General features: G+C 40.4%; 1 protein-coding gene across 8 annotated transcripts in view; it reads left to right on the top strand.

Annotated features, from left to right (window-relative positions):
- The window catches only part of LOC105475793 (carboxypeptidase vitellogenic like), a 206,727-nt gene extending 184,800 nt beyond the window's left edge, over positions 1-21,927 (top strand). For all 8 annotated transcript variants that reach the window (XM_024790894.2, XM_071094980.1, XM_071094979.1 and 5 more), the window contains one exon: positions 21,676-21,927. In XM_024790894.2, the coding sequence (XP_024646662.1) occupies positions 21,676-21,786 (111 nt within the window). In that variant the 3' untranslated portion in view covers positions 21,787-21,927. The remainder of the gene's footprint in view (positions 1-21,675) is intronic.
- Positions 21,928-22,924: the final 997 nt, after the last annotated feature.

Raw genomic sequence — 22,924 nt, 5'->3', positions numbered from 1 at the left:
AGAGAGAAGATTGGGGGTTTTTGTTTTGTTTTGTTTTGCTTTTGAGTGGGAGTCCCGCTCTGTTGCCCATGCTGGAGTGCAGTGGCATGATCTTGGCTCACTGCAACCTCGACCTCCCAGGTACAAGCAATTCTCCTGTCTCAGCCTCCCGAGTAGCTGGGATTATAGGCATGCGCCATCATGCCCAGCTAATTTTGTATTTTTAGTAGAGATGGGATTTCGCCGTGTCAGCCAGGCTGGTCTCAAACTCCTGACCTGAGGTGATACGCCTGCCTCGGCCTCCCAAAGTGCTGGGATTATAGGCACGAGCCACGACATCCAGCCGATTGGGTTTTTTACAAAGGCACTAAGATTTGGTGGTGAGTCAAGGTTCATATAATGTTAAGAAAAGTTATGGCTTTATCTGGGAACTTGTGATATTAATAAAAGAACGCATGCTGAAATTGGCCAAAATGAGCAGAGAGAATATGGTGGGCAGTGTCATGGATAAGAGAATACGGGGCAGGGCACAGGGCAGAGTGCATAGTCTGGCTCATAGCCTGCAGCTTGGAGAGTGAGAGATGGGAGAGAAACCAGAATGGGAACATGGGGCCTGGATAGTACGTAAGGAGTGTGTGTTCCATTGTTTAAGCAGTGGGGAACCATCAGAGGTTTCAAAGCACATTTTAAAAGCTGTTCTTTGGGAACTTTATAATGGTAACTTTAGGATGAATTCAGGGTGAGGAAACTCTAGAAATAGGAAGTCATATAAGGAGCTTTCTTGGAAGAAGATTCTCCATCTATTTCATACGTCCACCTTATTGATACTGGTTTGGAAGTCCTGAAATAGAGGTCAGGGGGAATAAGCTTTGGAATGCCCAGGCTGTGAGGACTGATTCCCTGTTTGAGAGACGGTGTTAACTGTGTGTCCACACCAACTTAAAGGCTCGGTATCCACAGGGAGATCACTCAGTGCTGGTGTCCCTGGCCCTAGTAAGCATCCTCAGCCCCCTAAAGCGCAAGCCCTGCACCAAGACTTGCACCTTGACCTTGACCTGGGTTTAGTATATAGAGCCCTCAGGCCTATGGTCTGCCACACTGTGCTCAGGGGCTTCTCCCAAAATGTCCTGGTTTCCAACAGGAATCAGACCTTCAGCTAGAGGTTACATCTAGGGAAACCAAAGAGAAGCAGCACGCCACCCCGAAGCTTGACTGTTCTGGAAAGCCCTCACCAATTGGAGGGGGTCTATGACAGGGGAAGAAGGTGGCGTTAGACAAGCCTGGTTTAAACTTTCATTTTGTCACTTGCTAGCTATGGGCTGGTTACTGGTCCTGGAAACTTTGTTTTTTGTGTTTTGGGGTTTTTTTGATATGAAGTCTTACTCTGTCATCCAGGCTGGAGTGCAGTGGCATGATCTTGGCTCACTGTAACCTCCACCTCCTGGGTTCAAGCGATTCTCCTGCCTCAGCCTCCCAAGTAGCTGGGATTACAGGTGCCCACCACCACACCTGGCTGATTTTTGTGTTTTTAGTAGAGACAGGGTTTCACCGTATTGGCCAAGCTGGTCTCGAGCTCCTGACCTCAGGTGATCCACCCACCTTGGCCTCCCAAAGTTCTGGGATTACAGGCATGAGCCACCATGCTGGAAACTCTTGAGTGAGAACAGTTACTTCATAGGGGTGATGGGAAGTTCAAAATAGATGATAAGGATGGCGACTGATGATTCAGCATCTGTGAGCTCTCAGGCCATGGTCTACCACACACTTTTTTAATCCACAATTTTATGGAATCAGAGTAGCTATCCTATAAACTATGTCATGGTATTTACTAACTCATAACTGAGCAAACAGAAGCTTCACCAGACAAACTTGCTTAAGGCTTTGAACAGCAATAGTATCTCAGATTTGGAAATCCAAATTTCGATCTTTCCACCACCCCAAACTGTCTTTAAGTACCTGTGAGGGGAGTGCAGTGGGGAGGGATGAACTGTAGCCGGATCTAGGCTACATGCCCCCCTGTATTAGTCTGTTCTCGTACTGCTATAAGGAAATACCTGAGACGGGGTAATTTCTAAGAAAAGAGGTTTAATTGGCTCACGGTTCTGCAGGCTGTACAGGAAGCATGGCGGCATCTCCTTCTGACGAGGCCTCAGGGAGTTTTACTTATGGCAGAGGGCAAAGCTGGAGCAGACATGAGAATGAGCAGGGGAGATGCCACACACCTTTAAACCTTTAAACCTTTAGACAACCAGATCTCATGAGAACTCACTCACTATTGCCAGGACAGCACCAAAGGAGACATGGTGGGGACAGCACCATTCATGAGAAATCTGTCCCATGATCCAGTCACCTCCCACCAGGCCCCTCCTTCAACATTGGGGATTGCCATTAGACAAGCAACTTGGGTGGGGACACAGATCCAAACCATACTACTGCCCTTGGGGTATGTGGTGATGGTGGCAAGGGGGTGGCATGGTGGTAGTGGACAGAATATTTGGCAGCACATCCTAACCACCATAGAAGACTTTGTCCCCTAAAGGAAGGAGGAGTTCTTATATGGAGGAGGATGGAGAAGGCATGGTTTGTCTGCAGAAAGCAGTAACAACCACAGCTTCCTGATTGTGCTTTTCTAAAACTCATATTAACTTTTGTTTGTTTCTTGAATATGCACAACTGGAATATGGAGGAAAGAATGACTATAGTCCTTCGAGTGGATGATCAGACTAGGATTCGAACATTTTCACGGATAGGCCACAGAGGGAATGACAGACAGCTAGCCACCTGCCTTTCTTGGAATTACTGCTGAGAATTCATTTTTGTGTGTTTTATTAAGAATTTTAAACAGCTTAGGAAGCATTATGAACTGTTTCTGAAGGAACAGTTCCAGAAAGGTCTTCAGCAGGTCCTTGATAACATTGACATGGTCAGAGGAAGCAACAAGCAAAAAATGTCACTTTTGCATTTGACCAGATGAGAGGGAATGAGAAGTTTTCAAAAACATATTGAATGGAGGAAAATAACTGTTAAATAGGCTTAAGGCAATGATAATCAAATATAGTTAATTCCCTGGAAAAAATGTTTTAGCTTTGGCTGGGCATGGTGGCTCACACCTGTAATCTCAACACTTTGGGAGGTTGAGGTGGGAGGATCGCTTGAGCCCAGGAGTTCAAGACCAGCCTGGGTAGGCACTGTAGTGAGACCCTGTCCCTACAAATATATATATATATATATATATATATATATATATATATATATATATATATTTTTTTTTTTTTTTTTAAAGAATTAACCAGGTGTGGTGGTGCATGCCTGTAGTCCCAGCTACATGGGAATCTGAGATGGGAGTATCACTTGAGCCCAGGAGGTTGAGGTTGCAGTGAGCCATGTTCATGCCACTGCACTCCAGCCTGGGCATCAGAGTAAGACCCTATCTCAAACAAAACAAAACAAAACAAAACGTTTTGGCTTTATTACAGAAATCGGCAAACAGAATCTTCATCTCCCCCACCAGCAGTTGCCTTCTACAATGATGGATGTCCTCTTTCATGGGTGCTTTGTCTCTATCTTCCAGACATGGGCAAAGTTCCTCTGTCCATTTATGGGAATCAGACTGTGGGCAGAAAACCAGAACACAGTAATCAAACCACACCCCGCCTCCCAGCCAGAGAGCTTCCCTGAAGTCACAGGTGAGGTCCTCCAAAAGCAGGCACTGAGGCAAAGTTTGGGGTGCAAATAGTTTGTTAGAGACCAACACCTGTGGAAGGAAGGGTATGGGGCAGGATTGGACAAAGGGAGAAATAAAACTGTGAGACAGGCCAGACAAACCAGGCGGGGAACTCTCGAGAGCATATTTTCTATCAGCGTCGCACACTGGGCCAAAATAGTGAGGCCTTTTATGCCCAGCTCATTCACTCACCAAATTTGGGCTGCCCCAGGAAGGTCATCATCTTGGGAAAGCAGCTCTTTGCAGCTGAGGCAGACCCTGAAGGAGCTGACAGCTGGGGGCTTTCTGCTGAATGCACTCCCTGCACCTGAGCAGCAAGTACATCCTTGAAGAGAGGTCCAGTGGGGTGCATCTCTATGTCTACCACAAAGGCCACCCAGATAATGTACTTGCTAGCTCTCACGGATTTAGGGGCAGGGAGTTGGGAGCAGCAGGGAGCTGGGGTTTGCCTAATATGGGAACTTGGTCTTTGTTTACATGACATAAAATTTTGCCTAAGCTCTCAGTGTAATTATGTCTTATGTTTGCCTTACAAAGATGGATCGGGCCTTGGTTTTTAACTCATATCAAGATCCCAAGATAGGCGAGATGGATCTTTCAAGAAAAAGATAAAAGAATCATCAGAAAATATTTCCCTTTTTCAGTTATTTATCATGGAATAATAAATCACTCCAAAACTCAGTGGCTTAAGACAATGTATTATTTCTCACAAATATGTGGATTGAGTGGGCTCAGCTGGGTGGATCTGATTCAGATGGGGCAGGCTGAGGTCATATGTGCAGCTGCATTCAGCTGGGAGTTTGGCTAAAGCCGGGACATCCAAGATGATCTCCTCTACTCCAGTGCTCTCTCCATTCGGCCTCTGATCATGTCCCTGGCCTGGACTTTTCCACAATACAGCAGGCTGGTCTTCCAAACGGAAAAGCAAAAGATGCCAGTCCTTTTAAGGCCTGTACTCAAAAGTCCCAGATATTATTTCCATTTCATTCTCTCTTGGTCAATGCAAAACACAGAGCAAAGCAGATTTCTTTTGGTGGGAAGAATGGCAAAGAATTTGGAGCCATCTTTAATCTGCTCCTTTGCCCTAAACCAATGTGTCTCAACCTTTGCAGATATAGATTTCCACTCCTGCTGTCCAGATATCCTGATTTTATTAGTCTGGGGTAGAACCTGGGCATTGGTATTGAGGCTTCATAGAGGTTTCTAATATGTAGCCAGTTTGGGAACCCTACACTATGATGTCTTTTGTCCCTCTATTGATAATGACATGGCTTCCATCTTGCAGGAACCCCCATGTGGCTTATGTTTGGAGAAACTTTCATTCTGATACCTGAAGTGTGTTCTAAATCCATTTTTTATTTACAAGCCAACCAGAAATTTGAGAACATAGTTTTACTCTTTACAAATCAGCCATTGACCTGAAGCATTGTGTCTGTCTTCCAGTCAGTAGTATCAACTGGTATGACACTGGTTCTCTGACATCATCAGCCAAAACCTTAATCTAAATTGTAGACTTCAATCCCTGCCATGCACTGTAGGTTTACAAGTGGTCTTTGTTCTCTTAAATTATTGATAGATCACTGGCAATTTAGACTTGTAAGAAAACTCTTTTATTTGTTTAAAAGCATGGTTTCCTTTTCCCAGCAGTTTTGTGCTGTACTGAAACTATGTGGTCCTGGTGTGCAGTGCTCTTAGATAGTAGTGTGTCTGTGTTGCCTTTCAACAAAGAAAAAACTATCAAGCAGTGTCTGCTTTAAACATCATCCAGAGTGATGGTTTGCAGCAAAGATGTCCACCAGCCACAGTGAATTTTTTTCTGGATAATAGATTCATATAATTCCATGTCAAAGCAAAAAAAAAAAAAAAGTGCAACCTTTTAGACTGTGAAGTCTTACTATAAGTAAGCTCAGTATTTCCATTAGTTAGTCATTAGGTTATTTAATAAGGATTCTTAATCTGGAGTCAGGGTCTCTGGTTAGGATTCAAGGAGTTGTCAGTGAACTTGGAAGGGAAAAAAATTGCATCTTTATTTTCACTAACCTCTAACTGAAATAGCATTTCCTTTCATTATGAATTGTGAAATTTCACATTTCCTTCCTTTATAAATGTAGGCAACAAATCACAGTGGCACAGCAGTACCTTTGACTTCTGTCACCAATAGAAAGCAGAGACATTCTCATACCAAATACCACATACACTGTTGGAGATACCTTGAAAACCTTTTATCCTTATCACTAAAATTAAAATTATAGTAGTTTTCAGACCCTCTGGTTTCTCCTACTGAATGTGCTAATATGGAAGTATATATGTGCTATCTCACAATTTTTTTTTTTTTACTGTTTTGATGATTTCAATGGAATGTTTCATTTGCAATCCTAGCAAAGCCTAGGATTTGATTTTAATTCACTGTATATTATATATGTATATGTGTGGGTACATGTGCGCTGTGTATTATTTAGGTATTTATTTATTTTAAGGCAGGGTCTTACCCTGTCACCCAGGCTGAAGTGCAGTGGCACCATCATGGCTCACTTCAGCCTTGAACTCTCAGGCTCAACACATCCTCCCACCTCAGCATCCCAGGTATGTGGGACCATACGTACATGATACCACGCCTGGCTAATTTTTGTATTTTCTTGTAGAGATGGGGTCTTGCCATGCTGTTCAGGCTGGTTTCGAACTCCTGAGCTCAAGTAATCCTCCTGCCTTGGCCTCCCAAAGTGCTAGGATTATAGGCATGAGCCGCCAGTCCCAGCCAGCATGTATTTAGAAACATTATCGTGAAAAGGTGTCCATAGGCTGCACCAGTCACAGGAGACTGTAGCACAAAAACAGATGAAGAACCCACGCATTCGACTATTTGAATTGTTGAGAATAATTTATAGACTCTCCCCAGCCCAAATCACTTATCACAATTGGTGATACCAGACAGACTTCATGAGCTAAACTATCAAGTAGGCTTGAATTTTGTTTCTAGTTGATTACACTGGCAATTCTAACTACTTCTGTTACCATATCCAAGTGATGTTCTAATATAGGGATTAAGAGAATGGATACTGTGTTAGACTTGGAATAGATCCCTGCTGTACCATGTACCAGCTGTATGACCTTGGGCAAGTTACTTAACCTCTCCAAGAACCCCCTCACCTGTGAAATTGGGATAATGTTATCACCCACCACTCTCACAGGAGGGCTCATTATTAGGATGAATTGAGATAATGCTTATAGATTACTTGACCCTCTCTCTACCTGGCATCTAATAAGCATAAAATAAATGTTGGTTTCTATTGCCATTAGGGAGCTCTCTTAGCATTAATCTATTTTCACAGGGCAAGAAGCTCTCGCTCTGTTCATAGAGTCCTTATAAGACATTTTGTATTGAAGTTTCAGATGATGAAATGAGTTCAATATTGTCTGTCAGATAGGCCTGAAACTACCACAGTTGTATCCAGTTTTAACCTGACTAACAAACAGACTGTCTTGTCAAAATGTAGTAGTAGCAGAAAGGGATGGGGCAGTGTTGGACATTTTGCTATATGACAGCCTAATAGGAAATAAAAATAGCTGAGTTGAGTAATGAGTTGTTTCTAAAGTATTGAGTCCCTTCTAGTTTAACGATAATCTGAAACATCCCTGTTGACAACAAACGAGGCGCATCCAGCTTTTTTTTCATTTTCTCCTGTTTGTACTGAGCTTCTAACATATGGAAGACAGGAAATATAGGAGCTTACATTTAGAGAGTAAAAAACTATCAAAACAAACCCAAATATTTGGCAACTTATTGCTCTTCTGCTGTCCAGCATGGAGATGTGGGTATTTATTTTTGTTTCTAATATTTATTTTTTTATACAGCAACCAGAGTCCCAAGGTTTAGATTCTGGCACCAGCTCTGTCATCTTAGAGCTGCTTGCCAGAGGGGAACTTCCCACTTTTGACTTTGTTTCAGTTCAATTGCTTCTCCATGCCTTCCCCACATACTGTTTTTCAGACATGGGGCCAATCTCATCATCTCTGTGCAGGGGAGAAGGAAAAAGCACAGCAGAGAACATGTTAAATTTCCTAAAGATTCATTTTTGCAAGGATGGCAGCATCAGCAGGTGGTTTTTCTTTTCTTTTTTTAAATTTAAAATTGAATACATACCAAAGAATATTTACAGTGCTGTGTAAGATAAAACAGTGATAAATGAACACTTTTGCACTCACCAGCCAGTTTAAAAAATACAACATTGCCCTTCCCAATTACCCCTGGAGGTAGACTACTGTCCTGAATTTTGCTTTTATCATCCCCTTTCTTTTTGCTTTGTTAATAGTTTTACTGCAGATGTACCTATCCATATATAATATTTTATTTTTCATGTTTAATTTTATAGAAAAGGAATTATTTTATATGTATTTTGCAAAAACATACTTTTGCTATTCAGCACTGCAGGTGAGATTCACCCATGTTGATATGCTCAATTGTGTCTTATTCTTTTTCATTGCTGCATAGTATTCCATCATATAAGTATTATTCACCCATTCCATTGCTGATGGGCATTTGGGTTGTTTTCAGTATTTTGCTTCTACAGATAGTGCTGCTATGGACATTTTTGCACATATCTCCTTGTGCCTGTGTCAACCTCACTAGATAATGTCAAACTGTTTTTCCAAATTGATTATTCTTGGCAGTAAAGTATAAGAGTTCTGATCATTCCATAATCTCAGCAAACACTTGGACTTGCCTCTAGTTCTTTCACTGGAGCTTGTTAAATTAAAGGAAGGCTTACTGTCCTTTCTCATGTCTAAAAGTCATGGTTTATATTCTCTTTCCATGGCTGTCTCCTGTCTGTTTTTTTTTTGTTTTGTTTTGTTTTGTTTTTTTTTTGGAATGCCATCAAATTAAAGGACTCTGGCATACACACACACAGTGAAGGTGGAGTGGACATTTTACATCCAAGTCCGTTTTTCTTCCTGTGTGTCCTGTGCTAAGGTTGGACAGGACTAGCAAACTATCCAGCTCAAAAAAAAAATCAGAAAGTTATTCCCTTAGCACCTTTTCAATTCAACTCTGCCAACAGTGGCTCAGGAAGAAGCAGCAAGTAAATAAAATCAACAGATTTCAGCTTATGCCTTGGGTTCGCCAGCAATCCCCAAAACACAGGGAGAAAATGAATCTTTTTCTCACAGAATTCCTCTCACTGCCATCATTTTTCCATGGAAACAACAAGGCAGAGAGTTACTTTGTCGAGTTGCTTTGCTGTGAGTCTTACCAGAATATGAAGAATAATAGTAATTGGCAAATATTACCCACCCAGTTCCTTAGCTAGCACTTCTCACATCTGCTTTATGACATCCTTGCTGGCCTGATTTTATTCATTTCCTAGTGCTCAGCATAGAAACCACAAGAACTAGCAAAAAAGAAAAACACTGCATTATATAAACCAATAAAACTAGTGAGCATTTTGTGGACATTAAAAGAAACACGAGGGCTATCCCACATTATAAATTTCAAAATGCAAGTTTTTGCCTTGTGGTATTTTAAAAGTTTTAAGATGCTATTCAAGAACACTCTGAATGACTTTTAAATTGTTGTTTAAACTTTTTTTCCTTTTCCAATAGCCCACTTGGCTGGTCTTAACTGATCTCCTTCCTCACCAATCTGCCCTCCTCTCTGTGCTTTTTCCAAAATGCAAGTTTAATTGTGGTTTTTTTCCTTGTTTAAAACTGCTCACTAACTCTGATACCTGCAGGATAAAGTCCAAACTCTACCTGGATTAATGAAAAGATTTGATCTGGCCTCTGTTTCCTTTCCCAACCTTAACTCTTACCCTCTCCCTCCTTTGCAATTAAAATGTTGAAAAACAAAATACCACATCATCCCCCAAACACGCACCCAGAAATTCACATGGGATTCCCTCCTCTTGCCTTATAAGGCCCTTTCTACTCCTCTAATACACCTGGAAAACTCCCATTTGCCTTTCAATCTTGGCAATCTTGGTATACTTGATCCTTCCCCAGAATACCTCCTTCTCGGCAACTCTCTCCATCTACGTACATCTTCGATTGTATGTACTACACTGGGGTTCCACACTTCAACTCTTTAATTGCCTTCCTCCTTTACTGGATGCTGAGTTCCTTAAGGACAGGAATAATTTATTTTTAAAATACTCATTTATTTTTGTAGCATACCCCTTAGCACAGTTCGTGGCACTGAGTAAATGTTCGGAGAATTAAAATCAAATCGGCCTCCCCCTCATTCCCATGCCCCTCTCCTTTGCCTCTGACTGTGTGTGTGTGTGTGTGTTTTAATAGTACATCTCTCAAGGAGTGCTATGATTGTTCACCAATTGTACACACCAAAGTGTCTTGGAGGAAACAGAGTAGACGTGCTGAGATAATGAACAGTTCAAAACAATACCCTTCAAACTGAAGCCTGCATTGTTTATGTCAGCTAAAGACTATTTCCTTTCTGTGTTGCATGGGAGAAAAAATGAGAAATATTCTGGGACACGAATTTATAAGAGTTGTAGAAATTTCATTACCTCAGTGCTGACTAGAGCATCCTCTCCTTTAAAAATAATTGAATTCCTGGTTTTTGTTTTTTCCCCTTCTCTTAAAAACCACACAGCTTGCTTCCTGAAGACAAAGGAAATAATAAACAATAGCAACTCCCAATTTGACTCTGATTATTTGCCAAGAGTCTTCTTAGTGCATGTGGTTCTATTTCATTAGAGAGGACCGATTAGCATAAGAAGAATGCTTCTAAATTAAGCTACCCAAATATGCACTTAGTTAGTACTCTGGGAGCTAATTTATTGCATTATTTAAAATATAAATTGGCTAGCAAATCTGTTTATTGAGGTATAACAGCTAGGCAACAATCCATAACTTTCTCTTGGCTGTTGAGTGGTTTTTAATCATCTATTGAAATTTAACAGAGAACCATTTCATTAAATGGAAAGAGGATAAATACTAAGAAGTCTATATTTTAGAGTATTATCCACACATGGAGAATGATATTTGAGGAACAACTAGGGAATTGGGGTTTGCTTTTTAAACAGTAACTTTTTGTTGTTTTAATTTGAAGTGTAACCAAAGACTCACAAAATCACTTGTGGGGATGTTAAACAAAGCAAGAAATAAATAAGGCGGATGATGGAGTGGCGTAGAGAAATAGAGGGATGGGAAAAATTGTGTTAACATAGTGCTACATTGTCAGTTAGACTAAAGCAGTACTTTTGCCTTGTACAGCTTTGGGGTTGGCAGTAACAACTGTGTACCTTGTTTTATTGTAACAAATGGCATCATGAAAATATCATGCTATTTGGCATGCTCTGTATTCTAAATTCCCAGAACCTAGAGACATTTAGGGGTTCTGGGGTCCCCTTAGGCTGTGGGTTGAGAACATAGTTGAATCCAGATACCTGTCTGGTCTGGAGTTGTCCTAAACAGATCAGCTCTGGAGCATCTCACGGTGTTCTGATATAAATGGAAGCGTCTTGTAGATGTTGTAGCATGGCCTTGAAATTCTATCATTGTCAATTATGCTAGAACTCAGTGAGGGTAGGCAGAAATGGAAACAAGTGACAGGCCTTTCTCACTTTTCTGCAAATTTTTGAAGTTTGGCTCATCTGATTTCTGGACCCAAGGTTTCAAAGAAGTTTTAGACCTTGTAATTTACGATAGGTGGATGTTCCTTAAGTTCACCTTGGAAAGAAGAAGAATGCCAGCATGTTTCCTCTTTCCCCAGGACAGCCAAAATGTCAGAGAACCAGGAGTCTGAGGGGAAACTGAGGAGAGAGGGCACCGATTTGTAGTGTTTGCCAATTTCCATAGTGTAAATACTCTCACACAGCCAATTTCAAGCTACCAACTTCATACCACTAAACATGGAGTCGGGCAGCAATGTGCACAATTGGCTCTCCTGATCCAGTGACAGGGAGTACCTGCACACTGCTGCTAAAACTGTCTTGCGTTGCTGTTTGCAGGAAGTAAATCTTTAGCAGGTTAGCTGGCTCTTGTTTCCATGGTACACAGAAGATGATGAGTCAGGATCTAAGTCCTTGCAACACTCCTGGCGAGAGCATTTACTGCTATAACCTCTGCCCCTTCCTCCCCCACTCTTATTCTCTCTTCCAAAAGAAAACTACAAATGTAGATCATAAAGCTAGATATTGAGTAAGTGTAAATAATGAACTGGATTGTGCTTTTTATCCTCTTGTGGATATCAAATATAAAAACTGGACAGGGAAGGAGAGAATGAGGATGGGAAATCTTGATTACTTTTTAATTGCATCAAGTCCCATGTGGTAAAGTGGATTCCTAAAAGGGAAAAAGATGGAACAGTTTTTTGCCATTCTGCTAAGACAAGTAAGGTCTTGCTTTCCTGGCATTTCTGTGTAGGAAGAAGAGGGTGTTTGGCATTGCATGTGGTGAAAGGGGAGAGGAGATGGAGGGAAAGAATGGGATGGATCATGGCATTGGCAGGGATAAAACTCACTGCAGACACAGTTGAGTGCAATGACAGAGGTTTGCTTTCACATTCAAGCTGCTTCATTAATTTAATTGGGGCCTTTTCCAAGGAAAGGGAGGATTCATAAAAGGGAAATCAAAGAAGCCTGGAAAAGAAACATTTCCGCTTCTGAAGACTGTATTATAATCCTTTTTTCTGAAAAAGTAATGAAGTTATATTTATTAGTGTTGTAACTTCTGCTCTTACTCCGCTTCTTAAAGGGAAAAAAAATATTCTGTTGGTCATAAAAACTCAGATAATAGTAGTAGAGTGACCATTGGTTGAGTCCTGTTATCTTTCTAATACTCTGGCACATGGTACAAACTTAAGACCTATTTGTAAATGGGCCAGGCGCGATGGGTAATCCCAGCACTTTGGGAGGCCGAGGCAGGAGGATCCCTTGAGCCCAGGAGTTTGAGACCAGCCTGAAACCCCGTTTCTACTGAAAATACAAAAACTTAGCCAGGTGTAGTAGCATATGCCTGTAGTCCCAGCTACTCGGGAGGCTGAGGCACAAGAATCACTTGAACTCAGCAAGCAGAGGCTGCAGGGAGCCAGGATCACACCACTGCACTCCAGCCTGGGCCACAGAGTGAGACCCTGTCTCAAAAAAAAAAAAAAAAAAGAAAAGAAAAGAAAGACATATTTGTAGACCGGGTGCCCTGCATCATTTTATAGGTATTGTCTCTGAATCCTTACAAAAAGTTAAATATTCATAGAGTGAGCAACCATTCCAGATTGTCTGACCCTTTTTTACTTTTAGCACTCAAAGCCCTATGTTCCCAGAAACCTTTTGGCCCTAGGCACAATGGGACAAGTGGTCACCAAAATTCTTATCCCTATTTTACAAATGAGAAAATAGAGATAGTTCAGTCATTATGCCAAGGTCTCAGAACTGGGCTCAAACCTAGAGCTGCCAAATCCCAAGTCCATGCCATCAGGCCAAATGGCTTCCTACTATCCTGTACTCTGCTTTTAGATTTTCATTAACTATAATGACCAAGGAAAGAGAAAGCTTCAACTTTAATCATTCATCCCAACCTTGCTGAAGTTAACACAGAAATTCTTAGAGTCAGTATAGAGAAAATTTTCCATGACTTTTTTTTTTTTTTTAATAGACACATTCAAAGCACGTCTGACTGATCTGGTGAAGGCTAACAGATTTGACTGAACAGTCTTCACCTCTCAGGTGTTCATTCTGTATCTCTCTAAAAGGAAGGAACGTATTATTTGACCACAAGATTTCTTCTCATTTGAGTACCCTGATTGTCAGAAGTCTGTTTCTCATATCATGCAGTAATGCCTCTTCCACTTACTCTCATCCTTTTATCTGATCTATTATTTGGAAGTCATACTGCCCTCCCCTTTGACCACTATTAACTTGATAATAATAGATTATTTTATCTATCCTTTCTGTTTATGTAGAGATTATGACATATATCCTGGTTTAAGAAAGTCAGTTTTGAGTCAATACATTTACTATTGTCCAGATATAAAAGTGTATCTTACAACAGGGGCCCCCAATCTCTGGATCACAGACTGGTACCTGTTTGTGACCTTTTAGGAAGCAGGCCACACAGCAGGAGGTGAGTGCAGGCAAGCATTACTGTCTGAGCTCCACCTCCTGTCAAATCAGTGGCGGCATTAGATTCTCGTAAGAGGAGACCCCTATTGTGAACTGTGCATGTGAAGGATCTAGGTTGTGTGCTCCTCATGAGAATCTAATGCCTGATGATCTGAGGTGAACAGTGCCATCCCCAAACCATCCCCCACTCCCCACCCCTGTGCATGGAAAAACTGTCTCCCACAAAATTGGTCCCTGGTGCCAAAAAGGTTGGAGACTGCTGCCTTACAACACTTTAACTCACTTTACACCATCTTTGTGCAAATACTATCTTTTGAAAAACTTCTACATAGTTCAAACTCCAGACGACATTATTAATTATTGATACTCCTTACTTCTGTTCACATATGTAAATTCTCAGCTGCTATTCATTCTCCTCTGCATTTTCATATTTCCATTACGGACAATTTTCCTTCTGTCTGAAGAACAGTCTTTCATACTTCTTTTAGTGCAGGTCTGCTAACAAAAACGTTTTCCAGTTTTTTCTTTCCTTGAAAATATCTTTACAAGGTCTTCATTTCTATAGAAGTCCAAGGTTGGCAGATATTTTATTTCAAAACTTTCAAGATATTATTTCACTGCCTTCCAGCTTTCATTGTTTCTGTTCAGTAGTCAGCTTTCTTGCTTCTTTGAAGGTACTGAAAGTACTGTTTCCTTTTCTATGACAGCTTTCAAGATTTTCTCTGTCTTTGGTTTTAGCAAAATACTATTCTGTGTGTATGTCTGTGTGTATGCACATACATATACTATAGTATAATATACTATTACTAATATACTATTATGTGTACTATGATGTAGTTAGTTTGCTTTGTGTTTATTCTATCTAGGATTCATAGAGCTTCTCAAAACTGGCTTGGTAACTTTTGTCAATTTTGGAACATTTTCAGTCAATATCGCTGAATGTTACTATTTATTTCTTTTGCCCCATTTCTTCCTTACTTTTTTTTTTTTTTTTTTTTTTTTTGTATTTTCCATACCTTTATTCTCCATGCTTCATTTTGGATATCCTCTACTGACCTAACTTCCAGTTCATATAGTGTTTCTTCTACCATGCCTAATCTATTGCTAAAACATCGATTGAGTTCTTAATTTCAATGAACAATGAATGAATAACTTTTTAAAGAACTTCCATTTGATTCACTTTTATATATTCTAATTCTCTTGTGAATCATTTTTCTGTACCTAACATCTTGCATATTTTGTTCACAGTTACTTTAAAATGTGTACCTGGTAACTCTAATATCTGGATCACTTGTGGTCTCTGTTATCTTTTTTTCTCCTTAAATTTTAGTCATTTGCTCTTGTTCTTTGTCATGCCTACTAAATTTTATTAAATGTTGAAGAAAATGTACAAAAAATATATGAAGAAAAATGTTATTTTTCTTCCAAAAGGATTCAATTTTTTCTAGAAGGCAGGCAGAGTAGAGGCATTATCACCTTGATTCAGTCTGGGATTGAGATGATTGATTCAGTGCTTGATTTCAAGGTTTTTGAGGACTAACATGTTTCTGGTTTTTCATTACTTCCAAGGCATTGTCTTTCATGGAACTAATGGAAAGCCTGTAGTGCTTACCAGTGCTGTCCCTCCTTGACAGGCTTTTACAACTCCAATTTTTGTCGTCGTTGTTCTTTCTTTTGGGGTTTTCTTTGTTTTTGTTTTTTGGTCTCTCAAGCACCATAAGACTAATGAGCTTTTCATTCTCTTATCTGCCACTTTTGACTTGGCGTCTTGGTCAGAGAAGCTTTAAAACTGGTGAATTTCCCAAAGGGAAAAGCAGCACAAAATGTTAGGTTATCCTCCTTGTGATTCTCTTTTCTCTATGATCGTGGCCTCTCTCGAGGCTTGGTTGCTCTCTGATACCTCTAAAGAGCTTATTTTCTTTTTAATTCAGCTTATATTGTTTTCTATGGAATGAGGTTGGTTTGATACAAGCTATTGTGTCACAGTCAGAAGCGGAAGTCCTAAATTACAAACAGTATTGTTGCAACTGTTTAAGATGGTGTACATAGGAAACCCCTTGGGGATGCTGTAAAGGAGTACCAAAGGTTTTAACTGCACTAGGAATGTATACCATTATGATGGATCCATGTGGGTCTCCTGAAGCACTTAGAAGCTCCTTTTCTCCTTCTGTTCAATAATAACCATTTGCTACACCGGAAATGCACAGTGGGAGACCTCAAGAATCGTTTCCCTGAGTGCTGTTGAAGCAACTCCCAGCCTTGATCTCTGCTCTGGTTTTTCATTCTTTCAAAAGTGACTTATTGCATTCTTTGTTAGGAAGTGTCTGCTAACAAGCTTTGGCTTGTTTTTTATTCTCATTCCTAAGCTCCTTTTCAATATATTTTTATTTGAATGCTGTTTACTTTATTTCTACTTATAGTTAGCATCTGAAAGCAAACTAAAATATAAGATTTAGTAAATGTGGAATGGAATAAAAGTAGTGAAAAGAACTTCCATGTAAATCAGAAACCACAACAAGCAAGATTCTCTTGAGGGTATGCATCATTCTATACTGGGAAGCAGAAACAATAAACCAATCCTGCATATTCTGCCTCCCAAACTTGCAGCTCCCATGTGGCTCTTTTCTCTTTCCTGGTGAGTAGCACCACCTTTGCAAATTGGCCCATGTCAGAAGCCTGAAATGCGGGGCATGTGTTGGGGATGGATAGAGAAAGTCTCACTTAATCTTTATATCGGATTAATCACTGATTTTGTTGGTTCCACCTCACCTCTTCTCCTCCCCCTTTTCCCCCGTCTCTCCCATGAGCCCACATCCTCTCACCTGATTTGGTAGTCTCCTAATTTGCCTCCTTGTGCCAGTATCACTCCCTTCCAAATTAGCCTCCTCCTTAGACATTAAGTCATTTTTCTACAATGCAAACATAAGCACGTCACTACCCTGCTTAAAACCGTCTAGGATATATCCAGAATAGGCAAGTCTACAGAGACAGAAAGCAGATTAATGGTTGCCAGGGGCTGTTGGGGAGAGGGGAGTGGGAAGTGATTACTGATGTATATGGGTTTCCTTTGGGGTGATGAAAATATTCTGCAACTAAATAGTGTGAATATACTAAATGCTACCAAATTGTACACTTTAAAATGGTTAAAGTGGTAATTTTATGTTAAGTGTATTTTACCACAGTTGCTTTTAAAGCCCGACAGGATAAGGTCCACTCATCCCAGCATGTCACTTGGGGCATCACATGGTCCCGCTAGTGTCTGCCTATTCATCTGTCTCTTCTGTTTCCCTCTATTCCCGCACGAATGGGAGGACACACAGACTGCTGCACGTGCCCGCAGCTTCACGGCCCCTGCATTTCCACGCAGTTTCCTCTGTCTGCGGTGATCCCTTGCTGCACGTGCCCACAGTTTCACGCCCCCCACATTTCCACGCCCCCCTGCATTTCCACGCAGTTTCCTCTATCTGCGGTGATCCCTCCACCCCTACCCTACCCAGCATTCTCCGTCCAGTGATCTCCTTCAAGACCCCCAAGAAGCTTCCCCTGACACATCTACATCAACAAGCCCACTGTGAACTTCCCTCTCTTTTCTGTCATCTAAACAGGCATAACTGGGAAACCTTTACTGGCAGGTCTGTGTTTCTAGTTCCATGGAGAATTATATCGTTTTCTAAAAAATAAAGTGGAATGAAGCTTTAAAGTGTTTGTATAACCCTGTTGAAATTCATGACACACTTGTGACCCCCTGGAACATCTGGAACACATGAGGTTAGAGGCTGCAGCTATAGTGTGGAGGCACCCAAAATAGACAGCTCTATTCAGGGAGCCCTGAGATTAATCTTGTCACATTTAAATATGTAATTACAGCCCCGCCACATTTTGTTACTCACCTCTAAAGGCTGCCGAGTGATCTGTATCTTTGATTTGTGAATGCTGAGTGGCTTAACTATAAACGACAAAGTGGTTTATTTTTCCACACTCAAAAATATATTTATTTTTGAAGTTAATATCAGTAAAATGCTATATGTGAATCTGCTTGAGAGAATATGTTTTGTTTGGGAATTTTGTGGCATGTGAAACAACCTTTGTTCCTTAACGAGCTTTCTTTTCCCCCAATCTTAATGACACAATTTACAATGTCATTGGGTCATTACACATGGCAGCTCAGAAATTGGACCAGGGTCAGGTAGGTCACTGAGAGGAAGAGTAAGAACACCTGACCCCTTCAGCTCTCCTTCACCACTTGATAATTATGGACAGGGAAGGTGTGTGTGAGTGTGCATGTGTGTGAATAAATACCAGGAGACTGGATGCCCAGGAAGTGAGGTCATGAGTAGGTATTAAACAGATTTCTACTTGTATTCATGAGTAGGTGTTAATGAAATTACCTTGATGTAAACAGAGAATTCCCTGGTTTGCCACAGAATAGAAAAAATTATCAACAGTAGTTCTCAACAAGTAGATGGAACAACAGCATCAGCATTGCTTTGGAATTGTTAGATATGCAAATTCTTAGGCCCTGTCCTGGACCTTCAGAACTGGAGAGTCTGGAGGTGACGCCTCACAATCTCTTTTAATGAGCGCAGGTATTTTTATGCACGTTCAAGTCAGAGCCATTGCTTTGTTTTTTGTTTGTTTGTTTTTGAGGTGGAGTCTCGCTCTGTCGCACAGGCTGGAGTGCAGTGGTGCTATCTTGGCTCACTGTAACCTCTGACTCCTGGGTTCAAGTGATTCTCCTGCCTCAGCCTCCCCAGTAGTTGGGATTACAGGCATGCATCACCACACCTGGCTAATTTTTTTTTTTTTTTTAATTTTTAGTAGAGACGGGGTTTCGCTATCTTAGCCAGGCTGGTTTCAAACTCCTGACTTCAAATGATCCACCCACCTCAGCCTCCCAAAGTGTTGGGATTACAGGCGTGAGCCACTGCACCCAGCCAAGAACCATTGTTTTAAACAACCTTTTTAAACCAAGGTTTTTTATGAAAATGTAGGAACACCATGTTCTAGAGTAGTTAGGTTCACATAGGCATAGATACATATATATTGATTGATTTATACTTAGAGATGGGATCTCCTTTTGTTGCCCAGGCTGGAGTGCAGTGGCTCAGTCAGCTCACTGCAGCCTCAAACTCCTGCACTCAAGCGATCCTCCTGATATAGGCATTTTGATTTTGGATTTTGAATATAGATAAGTGTTGGAAGAATACTGAAAATGACCAATATTTACTGAAGACCATCCCAGGTCGGGCACTGTACTAAATATTCCAGGGACGTTATTCCACTAACTCCTCACACAACTCACAACTACCCTATGAGGTAATTCTTGTTTCCCAATTGTAAAGTAAAAGAACCTGAGGCTCAGTGAGGTTAAGTTCCTTGCCCAAGGTCACACAATGTGCAGTGCCTCTCGCCATGCTCCTGCACTCTGACTTCTGAGCCGGGGCTGTGAAGCACTGTGCTATCCTTTGTTTATCCTTTGTCAGCTGCAGCACTGGTTCTGGGGGCAGGATGACCTTTAGCTCTCGGATATTCAATTTATTGCTGTTCCGGACCATTGCTGCCAAACTCATTTCCAGTTGAAGCAGCTGGGTTTTGTCACACATAGGACTTTGTTAAGTGTCCTCAGCTGAGCTGAAGCCACACAGAAATCACTCATCAGATTCCTGCCAGGGCCAGAGATACAGATGAAAATCTGCAGGAAGAAATGTCTAGCCTGGGATTGCGGGGCGGCAAAAGTTTCCCTCTAGAGTCCTATGAAGGGGTTCTTGTCACACATGTTTACTTTCAGTTTGTGATAAAAAGTGGACATGTTGGGTTTCCAGTTGCAAGCTTGTACACAAATGGTCGATGGGTTTCGCTGTCATTGCAGTGAGGCACACATGACCTTTGATCAACTGCAGCAAAACACAAAAGTTTCACATTTGCAGGTCCCACATCTGCAAATGAGATCTGCCTCCCTCACTGTAATATGTGAAATACAAAAATACAGAAAAGTATCTGTTTGTATCTGCAAGATTTTTTTTTTTCATCAATAAACCTTAGAGGGCTATTGAGAGGTGAATAAAAATGTTCCATGACTAAGCTGCGAAGTTCAGTTCAAAGGTAAGGAATGATTGTGTGAGTACTAGAATTTGATTAAAAACACCACACCGGTGTTTGCATCAGAAGTCAGGGTTCTAGCTAGTTATCTCACTTACAGTTGTGTGACTTGGACAAGCCACTAAATAATTCCAAATAGCTCAGTCATCTCAATGCTCATGTGAATGATGCTCCCTGCAGTTGTGCAGTGCACAGTTTGTATAGCTGCGAGCTGCAAGGTAAGTATCATCTAATAGTGTTAATCCTACTTACCACACATCAAGGTTGTAAGATGGAATGTGTTGGGAGGTAGGGGCAGACTTTCAACATAATAAATGCACTATCCAAATATACTTTTTCTCCCTCAGTTTCCTTCAGATTGAGACAAGTAAAAGAACCCAACCTCTTAGGAAGGGCCTTGTGAAAGTGACCTTTAATTGCTGATTGTGATTCAGCAGCTAGAAGTTACTGAAAGTGATGCCCTTTTTGCATATGTTTATTCACTTCATGCACTGGTACCTCCTGTCCATTCTCCACATATGGAACAAGACATCTCAGGCCAGGCTGACCTCTCCTGCATGCAACTTCCCAACCCTCAGTGTCAGTCCTTGCCCTTCTGGCATTGAATCATGACAGCTTCTCGTTTCCCTCTACTTGGAATATTAGCTGATGCTAGAGGCTTAATGAGTACAGAGACCAGTCCCCTTTTGTTGATTTGAACTCATCTTTAGAGATGTTTTAGGAATGCTTTATATCACCCAACAAAGGTTTGGGTTACATAGGTGTATGCATTTGTCAGAAGTGGTGAGTCTACACTTAAGACTAGTGCATTTCATTGTGTCTTCACTCAAAAGAAGAAAATCTGTAAACACATATTGAACTCTGCTGACGAATAATGTGATGCTGAAGTGTTTGGGGGAAGTGCGCTATGTGCCCACTTTACTTTGAGATGTGTCAAAAAGATAAGATGGATTAATGGATGGGTGTGGGATGGAGAGAGGCACCCTTATGTGAGAAAGCAAGTAAAGTGAATGTTCAGGAGAGACTCAAAATCATCACTATATGAATTGTTTTCAAATTTGCTATGTTTTAAAATATTTTATAATCCAATATTAGGAAAAAAAAGAATGTTCTAACTCTATGCTGCTCAAAACATGACTTTCTTTTATTTCAAGTGTCAAGGTTTTTTTTTTTTTTTTTAGAGATGGGGTCTCATTCTGTCACCCAGGCTGCAGTGCAGTGCATGTGGCATGATCCTAGCTCACTGCAGCCTCCAACTTCTGGGCTCAGGTCATCCTCCTGCCTCCATCAAGGATGTTTTGGTTTCTTTATTTTTTTTGAGACCCAAAATTTCCCCTTTATTACTGATAAAGGCTAAGATGGAAGGTATGGCTCAGTGTGAGGGACAATTGGGCTGGCTAATTGAAGGGTGGAATTAAGTAGACAATTCACCCCATTGCAGGCAGACCTAACATACCCCAGAAGTAGTGGGCTGGAGGTGGGCCTCACCAGGTAACACCTGCAGCCCAGCACTCCCAACTGCGGGGAGCAGGCAGATCACTCTCAAGAGGAAAAAGACAAGGAATAATTTTCAATTTTTACACTCATGAGAAATGAACACAACTTTGCGTAAAATTAACTAAGTTTTAAAACTTTTCTACCTTAACATGCCTATTATTAAAGCCTATCCAAAGGCATGCATTGGGAGAGTATGTTCTGTATTTCATGTGAGTTTTAAATAGAGTTTAATCTGAATGAAAACTTTTCATGTATTTAGAATATCCATTTCTCTAAATTTCCGTTCTTTTTCTTTTTAAGGTAATTATTCGAGGTGGAGGACATATTTTACCCTATGACCAGCCTCTGAGAGCTTTTGACATGATTAATCGATTCATTTATGGAAGAGGATGGGATCCTTATGTTGGATAAACTACTTTCCCAAAAGAGAACATCAGAGGTTTTCATTGCTGAAAAGAAAATTGTAAAAACAGAAAATGTCATAGGAATAAGAAAATTATCTTTTCATATCTGCAAGATTTTTTTCATCAATAAAAAGTATCCTTGAAACAAGTGAGCTTTTGTTTTTGGGGGGAGATGGTTTATTATAAAATTAACATGAGTACATGAGTAAGATTTACAGGATTTAACTTAAAGGATGAAAGGAATGGATGATGTGACACTGAGACAAGAGGTAGAAATGAAAATTTAGGGTCTTGAATAGGAATTTTTAGTTTCTTCTAAGAGTAAGCGAAAAGTGCGGTTGTAACAAACAAAGCTGTAACAGCATCTTTTTCTGCCAATAACGGAAGTTTGGCATGCCATGCATATGAAGGTGTTTGGAAATATTATTGGATAAGAATCGCTCAATTATCATCCCAGATAAATGGATGAAGCTATAATCATTTTGGGGAAAAGATTCTCAAATGTATAAAGTCTTAGAACAAAAGAATTCTTTGAAATAAAAATCTTATATATAAAAGTAATGATGAACCAATTCTTGATAAGCAGAGGCTCTTATGCAGAGAACCAACTTAATCTTTGCCTTTTCGTTTTCTTTTTCCTTCTTTGAGTTTGAGGTGTACACACTTCTCAAAGAGCCTGCAGGCTACAACATTAGTTATAAGAGCCATTTTAATTTGGGCTTCAAATTCTCTCCTTCTTTTCCCCAAATAAAGAACAACCTAATTTTGTATCATTGTTAGAATATCAAAAAAATTAAGATAAGCTGGCATCAATATATACCTTTATAAATATACATTCATTAGCAGTTTTCTAACTAAAATATCACATCCTGGCACATCTTTTCGATTTATGCATCATGTGCTCTCATCTCTTTTAAATTCTACAAGATGTGTGGATTTTTCCACATCACTTCCTTCTCATATTAGCCATCTATGAATTGGCTCAGTGGAGAATTAAATTTAAAAAGTCAAAGCCTGTTCTTGCAGCAAATATTTTATGGAGTTTATTCTTTTAATTTCTCATTTTGTGCCTGATTTCATTCAGGTTTGTGATCTTCCTTTTTAAAGTGTTCATTGTACCCATGTCCTAGAAATCATTAAATATT

Source organism: Macaca nemestrina, chromosome 4 (assembly GCF_043159975.1).
Source record: "Macaca nemestrina isolate mMacNem1 chromosome 4, mMacNem.hap1, whole genome shotgun sequence".
NCBI classification, from domain to species: domain Eukaryota; kingdom Metazoa; phylum Chordata; class Mammalia; order Primates; family Cercopithecidae; genus Macaca; species Macaca nemestrina.
This window is presented reverse-complemented; position numbering and strand designations above follow the sequence as displayed.